The sequence below is a fragment of the Sturnira hondurensis genome, unplaced genomic scaffold, assembly GCF_014824575.4.
Source record: "Sturnira hondurensis isolate 20B ecotype Veracruz unplaced genomic scaffold, ASM1482457v3 Scaffold0004068, whole genome shotgun sequence".
Classification (NCBI taxonomy): Eukaryota; Metazoa; Chordata; class Mammalia; order Chiroptera; family Phyllostomidae; genus Sturnira; species Sturnira hondurensis.
This window is the reverse complement of record NW_028076699.1, coordinates 9,723,429-9,741,721: the sequence shown is the minus strand read 5'-3', so window position 1 is coordinate 9,741,721 and position 18,293 is coordinate 9,723,429. Positions and strand designations below refer to the sequence as shown.

Genomic DNA, 18,293 nt, shown 5'->3' with positions numbered 1-18,293 from the left:
CAGAGGAAGCCAGGCGGGGGGGCCGCACAGAGGCTGGAGCAGAGGGTGAAGCTCATAGCCCTTTACCCGCCAGCCCTCCACCCCACAGCTGGTTTCACCACTCCCCTCAAGTCCCCCACCCAGCAGTCTCTCTGGCCAGCCTGGCACAGTCCCTGAAACCCATCTCTGGATCACTGCATAAGATCACTGGGCTGGAAACAGGAGGCGGTTTCTAGCTCTGGACCCACTGTGAGACCTTGAGCAAACCCATGTTGCTGGAATGCCCTGTTTCTCTCTGCAGACAAGGGAGTGGGCTGTATGATGTCTACGGGCTCCCCTAGCTCTCAGATTCCATGGCACAGGCTTTGTTTGACTCCAGAGACCTTTATGAAGGTGTGCTCTCCCTCCCTTCTTCTCCCCCTCCCTCCCTTTCTCTACCTATCCATTTGATAGACCCAGAGTGAGTGCATACCTAGTGCTGGACAGTGGTGAACAGATAGGGGGCTGTTCCAGGCACTCGAAGTCTTGAGAAGCAGGCTTTTCTTATCAAGGCACTAATACTATGCTGAAGGAAGCACACAGGAGGCATCTACTCCAACCTGGGATCAAGGGAGCCTTCCTGGAGGAGGCATCGCTAGCTAGGTGATGAGGGTAGTGGGGTGTCACCAAAGGGAGGGTGTTCCAGTTAGGGGGAGCAGTTGGTGCACAGGTTAGGAGGTAAGTGAGGTACTTCTTGGAAGCCAGCTGCAGAAAACACACAGGCAACGTGGGTATGACAGGCCCTTCCAGGCTCTGGCTCTACCCAGTGCTGCTGAGGACAGAAGACCCAGATTCCTGCCAAGGCTGTGAGTCTCCACTATGTAATCCTGAGCAAGGGGCTTCTCTGGCACCAGCCTGTTTTCCTGTGTGTCACATAGGCCTGCCTCCCTCCAGCCCACAGCTTGGGCAGCTCTAAAGCCCTAATTAAGCAAAAGGAGTGAATGCCCTTTGGAAAAGCCCAGTGTGCCCTCCTGACTGATGGGCTAAGCTGGCCCCTGGCTGAGGCCACAGCGTCATCCCCATTCTTGCTTGTTCCTGAGCATGACTGGGCTGGAAGGGGCCCGGGCATGGCAGCTTCCAGGGCACAGGATGCAGAAATTCCTTGCCAGCAGCTCTTGGAATCCACTCCTGGCAGCGAAGCCAATGCCTTTCCTGCCTCCATGGAGACCTGTTTAAAGACGAGGGCTTCTAGGCCCAACAGTGGTCTGCTTGGAGGATTCGAAGAGCTGCCAGGGACAACAGTCTGCCCCGGGCTGCACAGGAGCAGCAGTGAATATTTACTGAAGGCCTTGCGGCTGCTCCAGCAGGGGCATTCCTGGGCCTGCAAAGTGGGTATGTGGAGGGGCCAGGTCCTGAGCATTTCCCAGCAACATTTCCGTGTCCATTCCCTCCACCTCAGTGGTTTAAGGTCCCTATTGTGTAGCTTAAGACCCTAAACAGAAGACTTCAGATACTCTGAGAAGTTAGAGGCAATCAGGAAAGGTGATTTCAAATTGCCAGCCCTCCCTCTCTAAGCCACACTCACCTTCACCTCCTTCCCTCCAGGACAGGGAGCACAGTGTCCTTCCTGTCCCTCCCCAGCACAAGGCAGCTAGCTCCCTGCAAAGCTCCAGGAGGCAACCTTCCCATGAGGCCATGCCCGGGGACTGTACCCTGCAAGCCGTTCACTCCTGAGCCCGTGTTCCCATCACTCTATGTGGGGCTCAGTTTCACAGGACCACACAACATTATCCTGTCCTGGCTTATCCTCCTCTCCCGGCTCCCTGTGCGTCCTCTTGGTGGGGTCCTCTTTCTCCTGCTCATTAGATGTGGGGATCCCTGGGAATCCTGTCCATGGTCCTCTTTTTTGTCACTTTCAGTCTATGGGCAAATCATCTACCATACGGTTTCAGTTACCACACAATGCTGACTTACTCTGGAACCACAGCCCCAGCTCAGACCCATCTGTCCAATGGCCTGTTGGACATCTGTACCTAACACCCCCCAGAGCCTGCAACATCCAACATCCTAACATCCAACGCCTGCGAGGCGTCTCAGCTGAGCTCTGCTCTCCAAGCCAGATGGGCCCTGTCTTGACTCTCTGTTCTCTCTCTTCATCCTCATCCATTCAACCATCAGAATTCCCTTGATTCCACCTCCTATCCATGCTTGACTCTGGCCCAGGTCACCATCACCTTCTGTTGAAATCACCTTCCTCCGTGCAGCTAGACTGACCTTCTCATTCCCCAGAGCTGCCTCTGTCAGAGTATGCTCCCAACAAGCCATTTGATGGGACACTGTGAGCTTTTCAAGGACAGGGGACATGCCTGATTCATCTGTGACCCGGGGCTGAGTCCAAGTCTGGCCCCCCAGGGGTGGTTTCATGATTGTTGAATGAACGAGTGACAAAACCTGCTACTCTATATCCTTTCCATGAGCTCATCCAACACCCAGGAGACCTGAGCTCATGATCCCCTCCCCTTGTAGCCCTGGCCAGCCCTTTGGTGTTGCTCATGCAGATTCCACCAATCCCAAGAGCTTGGCTCTTAGACCTGACTCTGAGTCAGGGCCCAGTGCATGTTGTCCCCAGGGGCTGGCAGACAGGGCCCCAGCTTGCCTCCAAGATCAGAAATCCTGAAACTAGTGCCACACCCATCCCGGAACCTGCTGGAAGGTGTGGAAAGTTTCCAAAGGGGCCCCCGGTGTTGGGGTTTAGCCTGTGTGGCTTGCCCAGGCTCCTGGGGCCTCCTGGCCACCGCTCAGCCGCTCCTTCCAGCACTGACAGCTGTGCTCTGGCCAGCTCTCTGCATGAAGGCACGTTCCATTTCATCTGCTGAGGCCACGTGGATGAGGAGAGGAGGAAAGAGAGGGAGGGCAGTGGGGGTGGGGCACACAGAGACACAGAGACAGTCAGGGAGACACACAGAGAAGCAGGAAGAAGAGAGATATCACAGGGAGACAGGGAGCTCAGGACACAAGGAAACAGGAGAAAGACAGTGGAGAGGAGGAGAGAGGGGCCCAGACATAGGCAATGAGAGACATATGGAGACACAGAGACAATGGTACGGAGAGAAGGAAAAGGAGAGACACCTAGACAAAGAGAGAGAAACAGAAAGAGACAAGGGTGGGGCAGTGAGATACAAAGAGACAGAGACAGAGAGAAAAGGAAAGGGTCAAAGAGGAGAGAAAAGAGAGAGAACCCCACAATGGAAAAAAGGGGGATGGCGAAGGTGAGATTAATCCACTGAGGACATCAGGGATGGCTTCCTGGAGGAGGGGTCCATGTAGCCAGGACTCCCAGGATGAGTGGGATTTAGACAGAGATGCAAGGAGCAAGATCACAGGTCCTGAGAATGGTGGGGCTGGTATGTTGTTGTCTCCCCTGACCTGCAAGCCACAGTGCCACTTAAAGGGCATCCATATACAAAGGGGGCAGGGCCCCCTCCGAGGGAGCACAGCCCAACCATGTGTGAGTGCAGAGAAAAGGGCTCTCCTTCTGGGCCCAAGCAGGTCTGTGCCAGGGCACAGGGCTCAGTGAACAGAGCATAGGCTGGAAATAGCCCGACAGCCCCAATTTAGCCTCTGACATGGGAAGGTAGGGTGGGACACCGAAGAATCCTATCCTGGGGTTAGGACAGAAAACCTGGTTCAACAGCCCCTTGGTTGTGTGACCTTGGGCAGCTCCCTGGACTGCTCTTTGCCTCAGTTTCCCCATATGGTCCACAGGTCCTCCCACTCCTATGATTTCATCACCCGATGACCTGAACACAAACTCCTGCTTAGTGAGCCTCCTGGGTCATGAGGCTTCTCCAACATTCTTTCATTTCATCCTCACAGCAGCCTTCGAGGCCCCCCAGGTTATGAGGGGACTGGAGCCCAGGGAGGGGACGTGACTTGCCCAGGTCACACAGCTGGTGAAAGGTGAAGAGATGTCCTCACTCATCGCACGTCCCCGCACACCCACTCTGAGGTACTGGTGGCTGTAAGGGATCCTGAGTTCATGTTTGGGGGCAGGAAATTGTCAGAAACATGTGTACCTTCCAAGGTTCACCTGATTGGAGGGAAAGTGTGTTAGTGCTCAGCAAGAACAACCCACCAATTAACAGGCTAATTTCCAGGCAGCGTTGGGGGGCCAGGTGGAGGGGAGGGGAGAGGACCAGATGTTCCCACAAAAGCTCCAAAGCAACACGGGCTCCCCTCGGCCAGCACACATGTTTTCTCTCCTGTGAGGCCGCTGGGTGTCCAGTTTTTCCTCCTGGAACAGGGATCCCAAGCCCGTATTTATGTTCTGTCTGAAATTAATGCAAGGGGAGCTTTCAAACGCTAACCTAGCTGCCGGGAGCAGCAGCCGGATACCAAGCGACAGTGGAGTTTGTTTTCCTGAGGAAGTGTGACAGGGGGGCCGAGCGGAGGGACCGGGGGAAGGACGGGCGGCTGGAGGGTCTGAGGGGCCTTCTCCTCTAGCGGAGCTTCCTTGCTCCTCCTCTGTGGGCTAGCCCAGGGCAGGGTGGGGGCTTGGACTGAGAGGACGTCTATTGTACCTTCTTGTGCCGGGACCTGAGACACAGATTCCCGCCTCAGAGGAGGTCACAGGGTGAAAAGCGGACAGGTGGCACGAGCCGTGCAGTGAGGGAGGGGCTCCAGGGGCTACCTGTCTGAAGGGGAGGGGGTGGGACCCAGACTAGGGGGTCAGTGAGGAGCCTCGGGTGAGCTCAGGAAGGGAAGGAGGCAAGGTCCTCCTGACACAGGATATCGCACATGCATGGGCACACAAGGGAAGAGCATGGTGTGTGCTGGCCACCAATGGTGGTTCTGGGTTGTCGGAATGGAAAGTGAGAGGGGAGGTGGGCAATGGCAAGGGTTGGGGCAGGAGGGATGAGTATTGGTGTTTTGAGTCGAGGCAGGATGAGACTAAGGGGGTAGGTTTCAGCTGGGCCCAAAGAACACTCTCCCAGGCAACTGTCCAGCTCGGTGACCGAGTGAGTGCCCCATCCGTGGTGGTATGCAAGCAGAGGGTCAATGAGTGCTTGTCAGGCCTGTACAGAGGGGATTGACACCCTACAGGGAGCTGGGCCTGGCTGGGTGGAACTCAATTCTGCCCCTTTGGGCAGAGTCTGCTTCTCCCCGGTGGCTGCTAGAACTCAAGACATCAGAAATAAAAGGGCCCCGAGACTTGAGCTGGTCAGCTCAGCTCGCCCTTCATGTTGCAAAGATGCATGTGAAACTGAGAAAAGCACTCCACCCACCATCGTCCCTGCCCTTAGGTGCTAGCAGATTCACTTTCTCACTTGTTCTCACAGCAGTCCTGCTGAGGGCCACAGAACTGGCCCAGCAGCACAGGGGCAGAAAAGGCAGAGCTGGGCTTTGCCTAAGGCCATGTGCATACAGAGTGTGTCCATTTAAAGGGCACTTCCTGGAGGCAGCTGCGGAGGCTGGGGCTCCCTGGGCACAGGGCAGGCTCTCTCGGGGCTGGAGCTGCTTCTAGGCCTCTGACACCGGGCAGTTTCCCATATTGGGGGTTCCCTTCAGGACCTCTCCTAATTATGTACTTCCTCTTAAAAGTACGGCCCCTTCCAAGCTTACCCTCCAGGCCAACACCCTTTGTTCCTCTAAGATCCCCAGGATTTGAGCCTTTTCACTTCCTTAGGACCAGATCCTCTTTCCATCAGTGTTTGGTTTAGAGGCGAGGGCACAAGCCCTGGGGGTTTTGAGCAGCCTGTGCCCTCAGGGCTGGAGCCAGGAGCGCTTTCTCCTTTCTCCACCAGCCTTTCCTGGGATCTCCCATAGGTGAGGCGGGTGCCAGGTCCTGGGAACCTTGAGATGGGTCAGGCATGGTGTCTCCAGACCCAGGCAATGGCTGTGCAAAGTGCTTCAAGGTCAGCAATGCGGCGCTGAGGGGAGACCACAGAGCCTACGGTGGGCTCTGTGGCGTACCGGGGGCAGTGGCCAGCCCAGGGCTCCTCGAGGCCATGGTCAGACTCTACAACATCCAGAGGCCCCCTTTCTAGAATTACAGCACCCAGAACCCCTGTTGGTCAACTATGTTGGCAGAGAGGGAGCCTACTCGCTCCTGAGCCTCAGTCACTTGGAACTGAGACCTGGTTCTTGGGGTTTTCCTGCAAGTGTCCCAGCTGAGTTCTCGAGATCACAGAGCACGTCTGTTCTTCCCCGGGATGGCCCTGCTTTCTCCTGTGTGTGCCCTGTCCCTGGAGGAATATGGACTCTGAGGGGCCAGGACCCTGAAGTAACGGCAACAGCACAAGAGCCCACATTTACCGCTTGGTGGCACTGCACCAGGCCCTGAGTGCACGGGCACCCGCCTGCCCCTTAACCCTCAGGCTCATTCTGCAGAGGGGGACATCAGTGGGCTCAGAGAAGCTGGACTGCCAAGGCTACTTCTATAAATGCTGGGTTTCCAACTCATGCAGCCTGGCTCTGAAGCCCACGCTCTTAATCTATTATGCTCTATGCTATGAAGCATATTATGCTACGAAGCCCATGCCCTTAAACAGTTTCTTCTCCCCCTGCCTTCCCCATGCTGGGGAATTACACTCCAGACAGAGTGCTGGACCCACAGCTGACATTCCATGAATCCTCGCTAGCTGCAGCCTGGGGCAGGGGCCTCCCCTGATCCAGAAGGCAGGGTTGGCTCCAGTTAGGGACATACTAGCAGATGGGATGTTCTTCTGGCTGGCTGGAGGCTCCGAAATAGGAACAGTGACTCTGGCCAAGGACTGCAGCCCAGAGCAGGCGTGCCAGCTGCCAGATGTGTACTGGCGGGGGCAGCAGGGTCCTTTGAAGCACGGGTGGAAATTCTGAAACACTTCCGGACACTGCGGCCTTGTGGGGAGTGTGGCTGGCCATGGGTGTTTGCCTGGGAGGGGAAAGCAGCTGGGCGTGTGCTGCTTGTTTGTAGGCCCTCTTGTTTCTAAAGTTGAAGGGCCTCCATGGGCCATGGCTGCTCTTCTGTGCCCAAGTATGAGCTCTGAGGGGCTTCCTTCTGTTCCTCAGGCCACCACGTGGAGGGCAAGGTGGGGAGGGAAGTGGGTGTGAGTCCTGTCCTAAGGACCATGGGATGATGTGAAAAATCAGAAGCAGCTGGACCTGCTCCAGGAAATTTCAGCTGCTCTCACTTCCTCCAAGAAGCCTTCTCTCACTCACTCTGCCTCCTTTCGGCACCATGACTCAAACCTCTATGAGGTATGCATAGGATTACTGAACCTTGGGGGTGTCAGCCCTCCCTGCTCTAAGCCCCTCTCTACGCAGCTGAGGGAGGAAAGTCTCGGGAAAGGCAATGTGGAAGGTCACAGGATGCAGTAAGTGTCTAGAGCGCCAGCACGCTTCCCCTTCCCACTCTCACATCCTTGACCTCACTCTCACCTTGCCCTTTGTTTTTCTTCTCATTGATTCTCTCCTGATCTTCCTGCTGCCTCTTCCTAATCCTCCCCATCTTGCTTAGCACTGAACACCCTCCTCCTCTAGCCTCTGACTGCATGGCTGGGCCCACAACAGTACCTGGGACTCTATTTCTAGTTGGCTCTGCGGGTTTTTCACTTGTCAACCCAGTCCCCCCCTTCCAAAAGGTGGGTGTGCAATTGCTGCATCCTTGGGTTTCCCACTGTGGGGGCGGCAGATGTGGGTTCTGGTTCAGGTATTGCTGTGAGTAATACAGGCAGGGGGTCCTTCTACTCAAGGGCCTCAGAACAGGCAGGTTCATTTTTTCATTCATTCATTCATTCATTCATTCATTCATTCATTCACTCAGTGGATATTGAGAGCCTCCTCAGTGCTCAGGGTGTAGACAGCCTAGTTTGGAGATGGCAAAGTTGCTTGGCATGTGCCAGGCTGTGAGAGGGAAATCCTATGGGGCCCAGAGAGGAGACAGGAAGGACATTCTCAGTAGAACAGAGGGCCTGAGCAGCAGGCGAATTATTTTTTTAGGGAGGCTGGCCATCAGGGGGAATGGCCTAGTCAGTGTTGACCATCACTTCTCTCCTGTTCAGAGATTATTTCCCTTCCCATCTGCACCTTGACTTGCCCATCTGCCAAATGGAATAATAAATACCATCTTCCTGGCTGGTGTAGCTCAGTGGATTGAGCGCGGGCCTGCGAACCACATGGTCACAGTTCGATTCCCAGTCAGGGCACATGCCTGGGTTGCGGGCCAGTTCCCAGCAGGGGACTCACGAGAGGCAACCATACATTGATATTTCTCTCCTTGCTTTCCCCTCTAAAGATAAATAAATAAAATCTTAAATAAATAAATACCATGTTGTCTCCCTCCGAGGGCGCTTGAGAACCTGGAGGTCATATGTGCTGATGGGTCTGGCTATTCTTAAGCAGGATGGTGCCCACTCTTAGGGAGCATTTGCTGCTGCTATTAATTTAAAAGGTGTGTCCCTGGAAGTAGACCTTCCAGCCCAGTGACACTATCTCAGGTGACACTGGTGGCACCCCTCGGACCCCTGCTTTAAAGTGGTTGTTGGTTTAGGCTTTAAAAAGAGGAAAAGATGTTAAAGGTGTTCGGCACGTTGGCTTTGATCTTTCCCTTCTCTGAAGCCTGAGTCTTCACCACCAAGGGGCCTCTGTGTCCCGGCCCTATGGGCCTGTTTCTGCTTGTGGGCCTGTGGGCCGTGTGGGTGCTTGGGGTAACAGCTGCAGCCCCTCTGTCGCTCGGGCTCACATGGCCGGCCTTTTAACCCTTCAAATCTTCTCTCTGCCTGGAACTCTTCTTCTCGAGGGGGCAGGTGGCAGTAGCCCTACATGAAGGAAGTTTCAGGTCCTGGAACGCTCTTAGCTCCATACTCCTCCCAAGGAATCTAAGAGGGATTGAAGCAAACTATGCCAGGATGTTACAATGCTATGATGATAGGTGTTGGGATATTAGAGCTGCACAGTCCTAAAACAACAGGATGTTAGGATCAAAGGACTTTGCAATGTCAGAAGTTAGAATTATTTTCATATTATAGCATGTGAGTGTTATAGAATGCATGATAACCCGTGGTAATCTCTAGCTCTCAGAGTTAGAAATGAATGGGCCCTAGAGGCCTCTCCTTGAGTCTGGCTCTGTCTCCAATCCACCTCTGCCAGTTCCGACATTACTTAATCTATTCCAGGCTACAGGGTAGTTGAACAAGTAAATACATTCTGGGAAAGCCCCAGTTCCCTGGAGCTAGGGACAAAATTGTCATTTCCTTCCAGGGCCCGGGACTAGGGTTCAAGGGATGCCATATGACTGCATGGATTGAATTTGATTTGGGGTGATTTGGTCCATGATGTCTTTGTAGAATATTACCAGGTATTGGCAATTCCAAGCAGGTTTGTGCCTGCCCTGGGGTAGCTCATACCCTGGGATGCTCACTGGTCTGGAGGTACTAGAATAAAATCAGGAAAAGGCCTGGAGGACCACCCACATTCATACCCAAGCTGCTCAGGGTTGCTATAGGAAGTCTTATAACTTGTGTCGTGAGATTACTGCGGGTTCCTGGGCCTGCATTGCCAGGCAGCATCATCTGTGTTCCCGGCAGACGGAGCAGATATACAGCATGCATGTGCCCTAATCCTGATCCACAGCAGACATCACTAATCAATCAGGACCTCTTCTCTGCCGAGCTCTGTTGCAATATTATCATCCTTTATACCATGGCACTTTAGGTGGCCACTACCAATTAATCACAGTTGGCCCATGATCTGAAATCTATTTAACTTCCTGTCCATGTTAGTACTTGTGGCCAATCTCTCTTGAATTTATGTCAAATGTTCTCTTCAAACCAAGAAACCTCCTATCTTCCTCCTCTTTCTCTGCAGACGACGACTCCACATTTTACTTAATAGAGTGGAGCTCTTATTAGAAGAAAACTCGTTTGCCTTCCCACCACCAAATTACCTGCCTGCTGGCCTCCTCCCTCCTTCCCTTTGATTACAGGTGAGAAGGTGCCCTCCTCTACCCAAGGCTGAGTCTTCTACCTGAACTCTGATCCCACCCTTTCCTGCCTTCTCAGAATCCTAGGCTAGTAATCTTCTCCTACTCTTTCTTCTGTATCACCCTCCCTCTACTTGAGCCTTTCCATCATGTGTTAAGCACGCTCAGTTCCCTCCTATCTTTAGAAAAGGTGGGTGAAACAATACAGTTACTAACTTTTTGTTTTGCCAAGTAAGGGCTTTAAAAGCTCCATTTGTTTTATATCACCATTATGTTTTAAAAAGGCCTTTTAACTTCAAACACAGTAGAAAAAAAAAAGATCGTTTCAAACTAAAAGATAAGCAAGGAAATTGCATAAAATTAGCTAATAAAATAGTCCCCACCTTGTACTCATTTTTCTCAGTTCTTTGTCGGCCAGAGGAAGTCCAAAAACCCACACAAGGTCTCTGGAGGCTCTCCAGGGTCAGCTTGTCCATCTTTGTGACCCTGGAAGTTGGGAATCAGACTGCCCATCCCCCTGGGCTGGCTCACTCCTCCGTGGCCGTGGCTTGGTTCTTTCCAGAACATTGGTTTGCACACTGGCCACAGCTACCTCCTGGAGAGGAAGGGCTTTCCTCCAGGCCCCCAGATGTCACCCTGGCCTGCGCGGAGCTTTCACACATACCTGTACCCTAACTGTCCCTGAACATGCTGAAGAGGTTCTTCTGCTGGCCTCCAGAAAAGGCCCAATAGTGCCTCGCTGCAGAAACCTCATGGACACAAGAGGGTATTCTTTTGTGAGATGTACCAGCTAAAAACACAACCTCCGCACAAAATCATCAGCACTTCTGGAAGTATACAGCAAGGGCCCCATGTATAGGAGAAATGGCCAGGACCTGCACCCAAGAGGCCAGGATTCAAAGGTCTGCCTGCATGGCCTCACAGAAGCCATTCATCCTCTCTGGGCCTCGGTGTTCATTGGGAAAATGTGTGTAATAAAACCCATCTTGTGGTGTTACTATGAGGATTAAAGGCAATGAAATCCAAGAAGTTGGATCTGTGCTGGCACACAGCAGGGGTTTTATTATAAGGATCCCTCCATCCTGGTGGAGAGTTTTAACCCTGTGATCTAAAACGAGTGTATCTAGCATAGCCCACTGAGGTGGGTGTATTATCACCATTTTACAGGGAGGGGCCGAGGCCCTTGGAGGTGAGATGGCTTTCCCAGGCTCACTTAGCTGACAGTGGTAGAACCACACCTTATACCCAGACATCTCGACTCCAAAGCTCTGACTCTTTGCCCCAGATCCCCCTGGGAAGCTGAACAGAGGAGGGACGAGTCTACCATGAACACTTGAAATCCAAGCTTTCAAGGCAGGATTCTGGGGTAGGGGTGGGCTGAGAAAGGTCTGGATAGGCACTGGGAGGAGTGGGCAGGCAGGTGAAGGCAGGAACACCCCCTGCCTTTCTCTCCTTCTTTAGCTTGTGTGACTCTCTCCCAGGGCGTTATAGCCAGGGAGCCTTCAGGGCCTTCAATGGCTTCGGAGGCTGGCCTGTGTCAGGAAGGCAGAACCTCAGCAGGGGTCCTGCTCAGACGACGGGCAAGGCAGGCCCTGGGGGTGGTTGGGTGTCTTACAAGTATGTTTCTATTTCCCAAGCTATTTCCTGGGGATCCCCAGTGAAAATTGCATCTGAGAGACCTTTGCATGAGTAGACACATACCTGGAGGACAGCTAGGCATACCTTCAGTGGAAAAGGCCTTCCCTCCCTCCCATGGCCTTGGGGCCGTTTGCCTTCTTTGAGGACTGGACAATGAGTGGACAAGAGCCAGACTGATTCAGGCCCCCAGGGCCCAGTGGTCTGGGAAGGCCTGAGATGGACCTATAGAGGCACCTATCTGGAGTTCGTGGAGTGGGTATGTTTTCAGGTCACACCCCGCACCCGAATCCTCAGCCCTGCACCCAAATCCTCAGCCTGTCACAGGATGTGGGACTTGGGAGTTAATATGGTCATAAAAAGGCAATGAGGCAGGTGTGGATGTCTCTTGCCACAGATTGTGTGTGGACACATTCTACTCCAATGCACTGACTGTCATAGGCCTGCTCAGCTGACTCCCTGCTTATAGAAAAGAACAGAGTCCCTGGGTCACAGCTCCCAGGCTGGGTCTGTCTTGGCTTTGTCCTCGGCTTGTCATGAGCTTTGCCTATGTTCTGGCCTCTGTGGACCTCATTCTTCCATGACTACGATAAGGTGAACAGACTCATCCAGACTTGAAATTCTTGGGTCAAGGCACAGATTATAGCATAGAGCAGTCCGTGTGTTCCGGCATGGCTGAGTCAGAAGTGGCAGCTGTCAGCAACATCTGCACTTGGCTGCAGACCTGTTGTTATTGGAGAGCAGGTCTCTGAGAACTGGGGTGGGGGAGTTCGCATCACCCTGACTTTATTACTGGCCTGTCCTCTGGCTTCACCAGGCCCAGAGGAGACCAGGAGGGAAATATCTGGTTAACATTCATTTGTTCTTTTCTTCTCTCATTCATTCTTTTACACACTACCAGGCTCAGAACCATTTACATGCTACAAAAAACACAGGGATAATTAAGTGGTGCTTGTGCTCCCAGAGCTGAAGGTGGGGGTGGGAGTGGAAGACAGACTCAGCACCATGCACAGGCTACAAGGTAGGGATCAGAGCAGAGATGGGGGGAAGACGAGGATGCTGGAGCTGATGAAGGCTTGGATTGGGACAATTGCACTGGAGATGGAGTATACAGGTGTGAGTGTTCTTGGTGGTCTGTCAACAAGACCCACGCAAGGCCAGTTGGATTTCAGAGATGGGGAAGAAACTAGAGTTGGACATGATGCCTGAATGCTGGCCTGGTGCCTGGATGGACATTTGTGTCTCCACACACGAACTCAGATTTCAGGAAAAGAAGTCAGGGTTCAGGGCTGCCCACACTGTTGTGACTTTAATCTCTAGGCTCTCCTATTTCCTTGCCCATAGGAAAGAACTAGTTTTAACTATACCCAGACCCTGGGCAGACTCTAGTCCTAGACTCTGGGGCCAGTGGGACAGAAAGGTCCTGCCATTCAAGTGGGGCATGAGGAATGCTGGATTATTTACTGGCCTTCAGTGGTCAAGTTCACTAGGGGATTTTTTTGGTCAGAGAGGAGGCTGGGGGCTGGTCGAGATCAGAGTGGCCAGCTGTTGTGGTCAGCTGGAGACCATTCCAGAGCAGGGTACCCTTTCCAGATGTCTACGGTGGGGGGCGAAGGAGGCAGCTGGATGACTAGATGATGTGAGAGGGTGTGTTGGGGAGCACTTACTTCTCTGCACAGTTCCCAAAGCTGTCCTGACTCATGCCAGGTCTCCAGCAGGTGTCCTGCAGCTGGAGAGTGGCCTTGCCCTCTCTGTATGGTTAAGGTCCCACCCCTGCTGGCTTCTCCATGCTACACGAATTCTTTCCTACTCTAAACACTGCTTGAACAGCTCCTGCAATCCCAGACGGCCCAAGTGAGTTCTGGCTCCTTCTGTTCGGATGAGCAAACTGAGGCTGTGGAAGGGGAAGGGACTTGTCATAGGGTACCGCAGGCTGAGGCACAGTTCCACCATGAGCCCACAGCTCTTTTTGTCCAGCTTCAGATGTGGCTTTGAAGAGGCTGCCCAAGAGGTCCTATCTCTCTGAGGCCATCCCATGTGCCTCTCCTATGCTGAGGGCTGCAGAGGAGGAAAGACAGGCACAGACAGGTGAACCCTGGTTCTTGCCCTTGAAGTTGAATGGGGTTGAATGGCAGGGAACAGGGAGGAAGTCAGACCTCAAACAGTAGACATGTTCCACAGCAAAATCAAGATCCATCCAGGTTAGACTGACAGGTTGACTTGATCTAACTCAGCCTGACCTGGGTAGACTGTGTGTGTGTGTATGTGTGTAATGGTTCAGGGGAGGGAGGGATGACAGGGCAGCACTCTGAGTGCTCACCAGGCCTGGGATTAATTCTAACAAAACAGGAGGCGAGTTCAGTTAACCCAAATTGAGGTAACCATGAGAAAAAATACATTTTTTGTAGCTCTAGAGCAAAACTTGACTAATAAAAAAGGCAAATGCAATATCCTTGTTCCCATGTGGACATCACTGTTGTTAGCAGGGCCAGCCATAGAGAAAGGAGGAAGGAGTTTTGGAGAAGGAGAGGGAGAGACAGAGGGAAGGAACAGGGAGAGATGCTGAGCAAGGCCTGCACCTGGACATCCGGACTTCCCTTTGTATGGAGAGGCCAGAGGCCCCAGGAGAAGCATCAGGTTCATGGTCCACAGTGGGCTCATAAAACTTGTATTAACTGTCACGGTGATGATCATGATAATGGTAGCTGCCACTGTGATTTTTTTACTACATGGCAAGTTAGTTGAGTGTTGTCACTAATTTCTACAACCCTTTTCCAAGGTAGATATTTTTAATTCATTGACTAGTCATCGCTATAACTTAAAGCAGAGGGATTTGAGTCTTTGAGAAGGTACTACGCCGAGGTCATGCAGCCTAGATGGGGCTGGGGCTGAGATGTGGAGGCAGGACTATGGGATGTCAGAGACTGCCTTCTGCCCACTGGGCCACATGGGTCTGGCTCTGCTGGGGGTGGGGAGGCCCAAGCCTCGGCTGGGTAGTGGGATTTGCTTCAGTTCTGAGCTCTCAGTATAGCTTCCTGGGGCATGAAGGGGCCACAGGAATTGTCCTTGGCAGGGTCAATCCCTTTGCCCATGGGGACGAATACGAAAGAACTCTTGACTAGAAGCAGGAGAATCACTTTGGGTCCCAGCTCTGCTGAGCACTTGGTAGCTTCTCCTGCACAATCTGGGCCTCAGCTTTTTCTGTTATGAAGTAGAGGTCAGGAAAGGGTTTAGTAAATCTCCCAGCCCTTAAGAATTCTGCAAATAATCCCTTCCCCACTCCAGTCCAAACCTGCTCCAAAGGCAAAGAAGCAGATCTTGTCTTCATTCTCCTGAAGAAGTGCCATGACCCTCTTCCCCATCCGCTCATTTCTCTTGTAGATAAGCTCCTGGCGGAAGTAGCTGTCGATTTCCTGGGCTGTCACCTGCTCATGCGGCGGGAGGGTGGTGTTGATAAAGTTGGGCAGCTGTAAAGGTAAGATAGAGGCTGCCTTCAGTTCTTTCTGGAGCAAGGTGGGCTTCAAATAAACACACACAGCCCAGGTGGGGCGAGCAACTTACCTTTCATATGTCGCTACAGTGGGCTATATGTTTTTCATCTATTTCATAACCAGTTTTATAAATGAAGAAAGCAAGAGTGGAAAGGTCCAGAGACATGTGCAAAGTCACAGAGCTAGCACAGAGGCCGAGCCAGGAGAGAGTCCCGGACTGCTGCATTCCCATGTTTTATCTCTCCTCTGTCTGCCTTGTTGAACCTCAGCTTCCAGACACTGAGGTCCTGGGAGATGGGACAGAACTCAGTTGCTTCACTGCTCTTATGTCAGCAGCATTGTTCTGGCACACATAGGAAATTCTGTTTGTCAAGCAGGTGTGAATGGCCAGCTGAGCTGCCTGGTATAGGAGAAAGGCCCTGGGGTACAGGCTCAGGCTGACCTGGGCTTCAGGTTCAGGCCCTTTTCTGACACTGTGTGACTTTGACCAAATTACTTAACTTTTCTAAGCCTCAGTTTCATCACTGGTAAGATGGGGCTGACAATACATTTGGGGAGAGTTACATGAGATGATGGGTGCTGTCATGAGCTGCATTCAGCCCACTTCACCCTACAGAGATGGTCATAATCTTTGGTTTTCCCAATGCCTGAGCCCTGGTTGGCCACTATCTGTTGCCACCACTATCCATCTCCAGCTCCACCACTTCCCAGGACATAACCCAAACTCCTCCATCCTTAGGAACTTCAACTCCAAGACCATTGTTTCCTTCCATAATAATGGTTTGTTCAACAACCTGGCCTGGAACTATCCAGACTTCTCAATTCTGGGCCCACTGTCCACACCCAGCCACGTGACCTGGGGCCAGCATCACTGACATGTTGAACTAGGCAGAGAGCCATTTGAGCTTAGGAACACAGTTCTTATCAATGGCTGGAACAGAATAAGTGTCCAGTAAAGGTTTCTGAAACTTTGGACATAAAGCTGTGCTGTCCTTCCTCACCACATTGCCTCCTGTGTTCTTCCATTCCCAGCATATCATCTTTCCAATCTGGGTGGTGGGTCCAGATGTCCTCCACTGTGGCTTGCAACATGTTGGTGTGGCCTCAGAGGAAGCCATGGGCCATCGAGGAAGGAGAACATGCTGCCTTCACTTTCCCCATACCTGTCAGTGTCATTCCAATCTCCAAGCCCTTGTTCATAGGTGTCTTCTTCCTGGTATCCCTTCTTCCACTTCTCCATCTTCGCCAGCCCAGGCATGAAGCACGGGACAGAAGGCCTAGCTAGATGGAGCGTCTGACATGAGGAGGCTAGTTTCCTGCATGATTCAGCCTCCAGAAGAGTCATGTGGCCCAGCCATATGGCTTCGAGAGCCACTGACGAGTTGTCAACACTCTTTCTGAGGAAAATGAAGGCATCAACAGAGGCTGGTCCTCGAGGGGCTTGGAGAAGGCTGGGACATCTGTCTCTGATATCTTCTGGCCAAAGACCAGTGCATTCCCCAGAGTGAGAGGGAAGGACTTCTCTTCTAGAAAGTCTTATTTTGTTGTTCTAGGCTGAACAGGGCCGTGCCATGACTGGGTGTCCTAAATCCATGCAGTGCACACCCTGCATAGGCGTAGGCAGCAGCCACGCTGTGCCCGATAGGGCCAACACAGAGTCGGTGCCCAAGGGCTTTTTGGCAAACGGATAAATGAAGACATGGAATTCTTACTCTCTCCCCAACCATGGAAGGGATGATTGGTAGCCATGGCAGCACCATCACACTTAGATTTGATGCAGTTATAAGATAGGCAACCCGCAGGCTTCTGAGTGGAGGGCGGGGGGCACAGAAAGCTTGGACACAGAAGGGTTAGTTCTGGAAACATGGATTTCAAAGGCTTCCCTTCATTCCTTGAACTTGGAAAAGAATGTGAGATGATGTTGTACCAATAAATAAATATTTGTGCAATCAGTGAGTGAATGGGTGAATGAAGGCGGTGGGAGGCAGTAGAGTCACAGTGATGTGAATGTGAGTCCTGAAGTCAGACAGCCAGAACAACTTGGGCTGGGCTCTCTTTTGCCACTACCCAGGGGGTGGTCTCTATAACTAGCAAGTGACTTGGCTTCTGTGAGACTCAGTCCAGACATTGGTAATATGGGGATATTACCAATATTGTCCATATATTTATTGTCCGTACTCAGACACTTATGACAGCAAAACCTCATATATAGTTAAGAGTCAGGAAAATGAACAGGAGGGGGCCAGTCTTCCCTAGTCATGAACCTGAATGTCCTAGACAAGCCAAGACACATGTTTACCCTGTTGGGTGGCTCTTCCGGCTCCTCAGCACCTCAGCACCCCGCCAAAGCATGGATCCCCCATGTCCTCTTGAGCAGGCCTGACTCCTCAACCACGGCAGCAGACCCAGTCTGAGGTTGCCCCTTGACCCCTAGCTCCATACAGGTTTGGACAGTGGAAGGTCTCAGAAGGAGTCTGTTGGGTGAGTGGGGTAAAGAGAGTGGATGAGGTGAGGCTACTGAGGTCGGTGATGCATGAAGACCCGCCCCAGTCCTGGTTGTGGGTCAGGGCAGCCTGCACTGACATCATACCGCATGGCCCCACTCCGGCTCTGCCCAGCTGGTCTTCTCATCAGCCCATCTCAGACCCACCCTTCTAGGGCCCTGGGGACTGGACGTGTCTTCTTAAAATCTTACCCTGCATCCTGCACTTAAACTTGTCACAGAAGAGTTAAGGCTGCCAGCAGCTCTAACGACATCATTAATTGGTTCCCATCTCCACCCCGGCCCAAAGCCAGGCCCCATCCTTGGCGTGGAGCAAAGCCCCATCATCATGACACAGGCAGAGAATGCCAGCCAGCCACTGGGCAGCCCAGGACCCACAGTGTCTAGCTCAACTCCTTTGCAGCTTTAATGTGAAACTTTCTGGTTTCTGTCCTTGTTAATTTTTTTTTTTTTTAGTTCCCTAAGGAAGGAATGGAGATTCATCTTTCCACAAATACACACTCTTGGTCAGGAAGCAGAGCAGGCAGGGCCCCTGCCTGCACCCTTGACAGAGGGAAGAGGAGCAGAATGCTGCCTTCCTGGCCCTCTGATGGTTCTGAAAGCCATCGCTTTGTCATCGCTCTGTCTCTGCCCCACCCAAAGCCACCCTTTACTGCAGCCTCTGCCCTTAGAGGGGAAAGGTGACAAAGCCAGCCCCAGCCCCCAGGCTAGCTGTAAGACTTCTTTTGTGCCATGCGCTGTGCTC

The 18,293-nt window shown here is 52.5% G+C and overlaps 1 protein-coding gene across 1 annotated transcript in view; it reads right to left on the bottom strand.

Annotated features, from left to right (window-relative positions):
• The window catches only part of TRABD2B (TraB domain containing 2B), a 205,965-nt gene that overhangs the window by 18,482 nt on the left and 169,190 nt on the right, over positions 1–18,293 (bottom strand). The window contains exon 4 of the mRNA XM_037043331.1: positions 14,847–15,021. Within this exon, the coding sequence (XP_036899226.1) occupies positions 14,847–15,021 (175 nt within the window). The remainder of the gene's footprint in view (positions 1–14,846; positions 15,022–18,293) is intronic.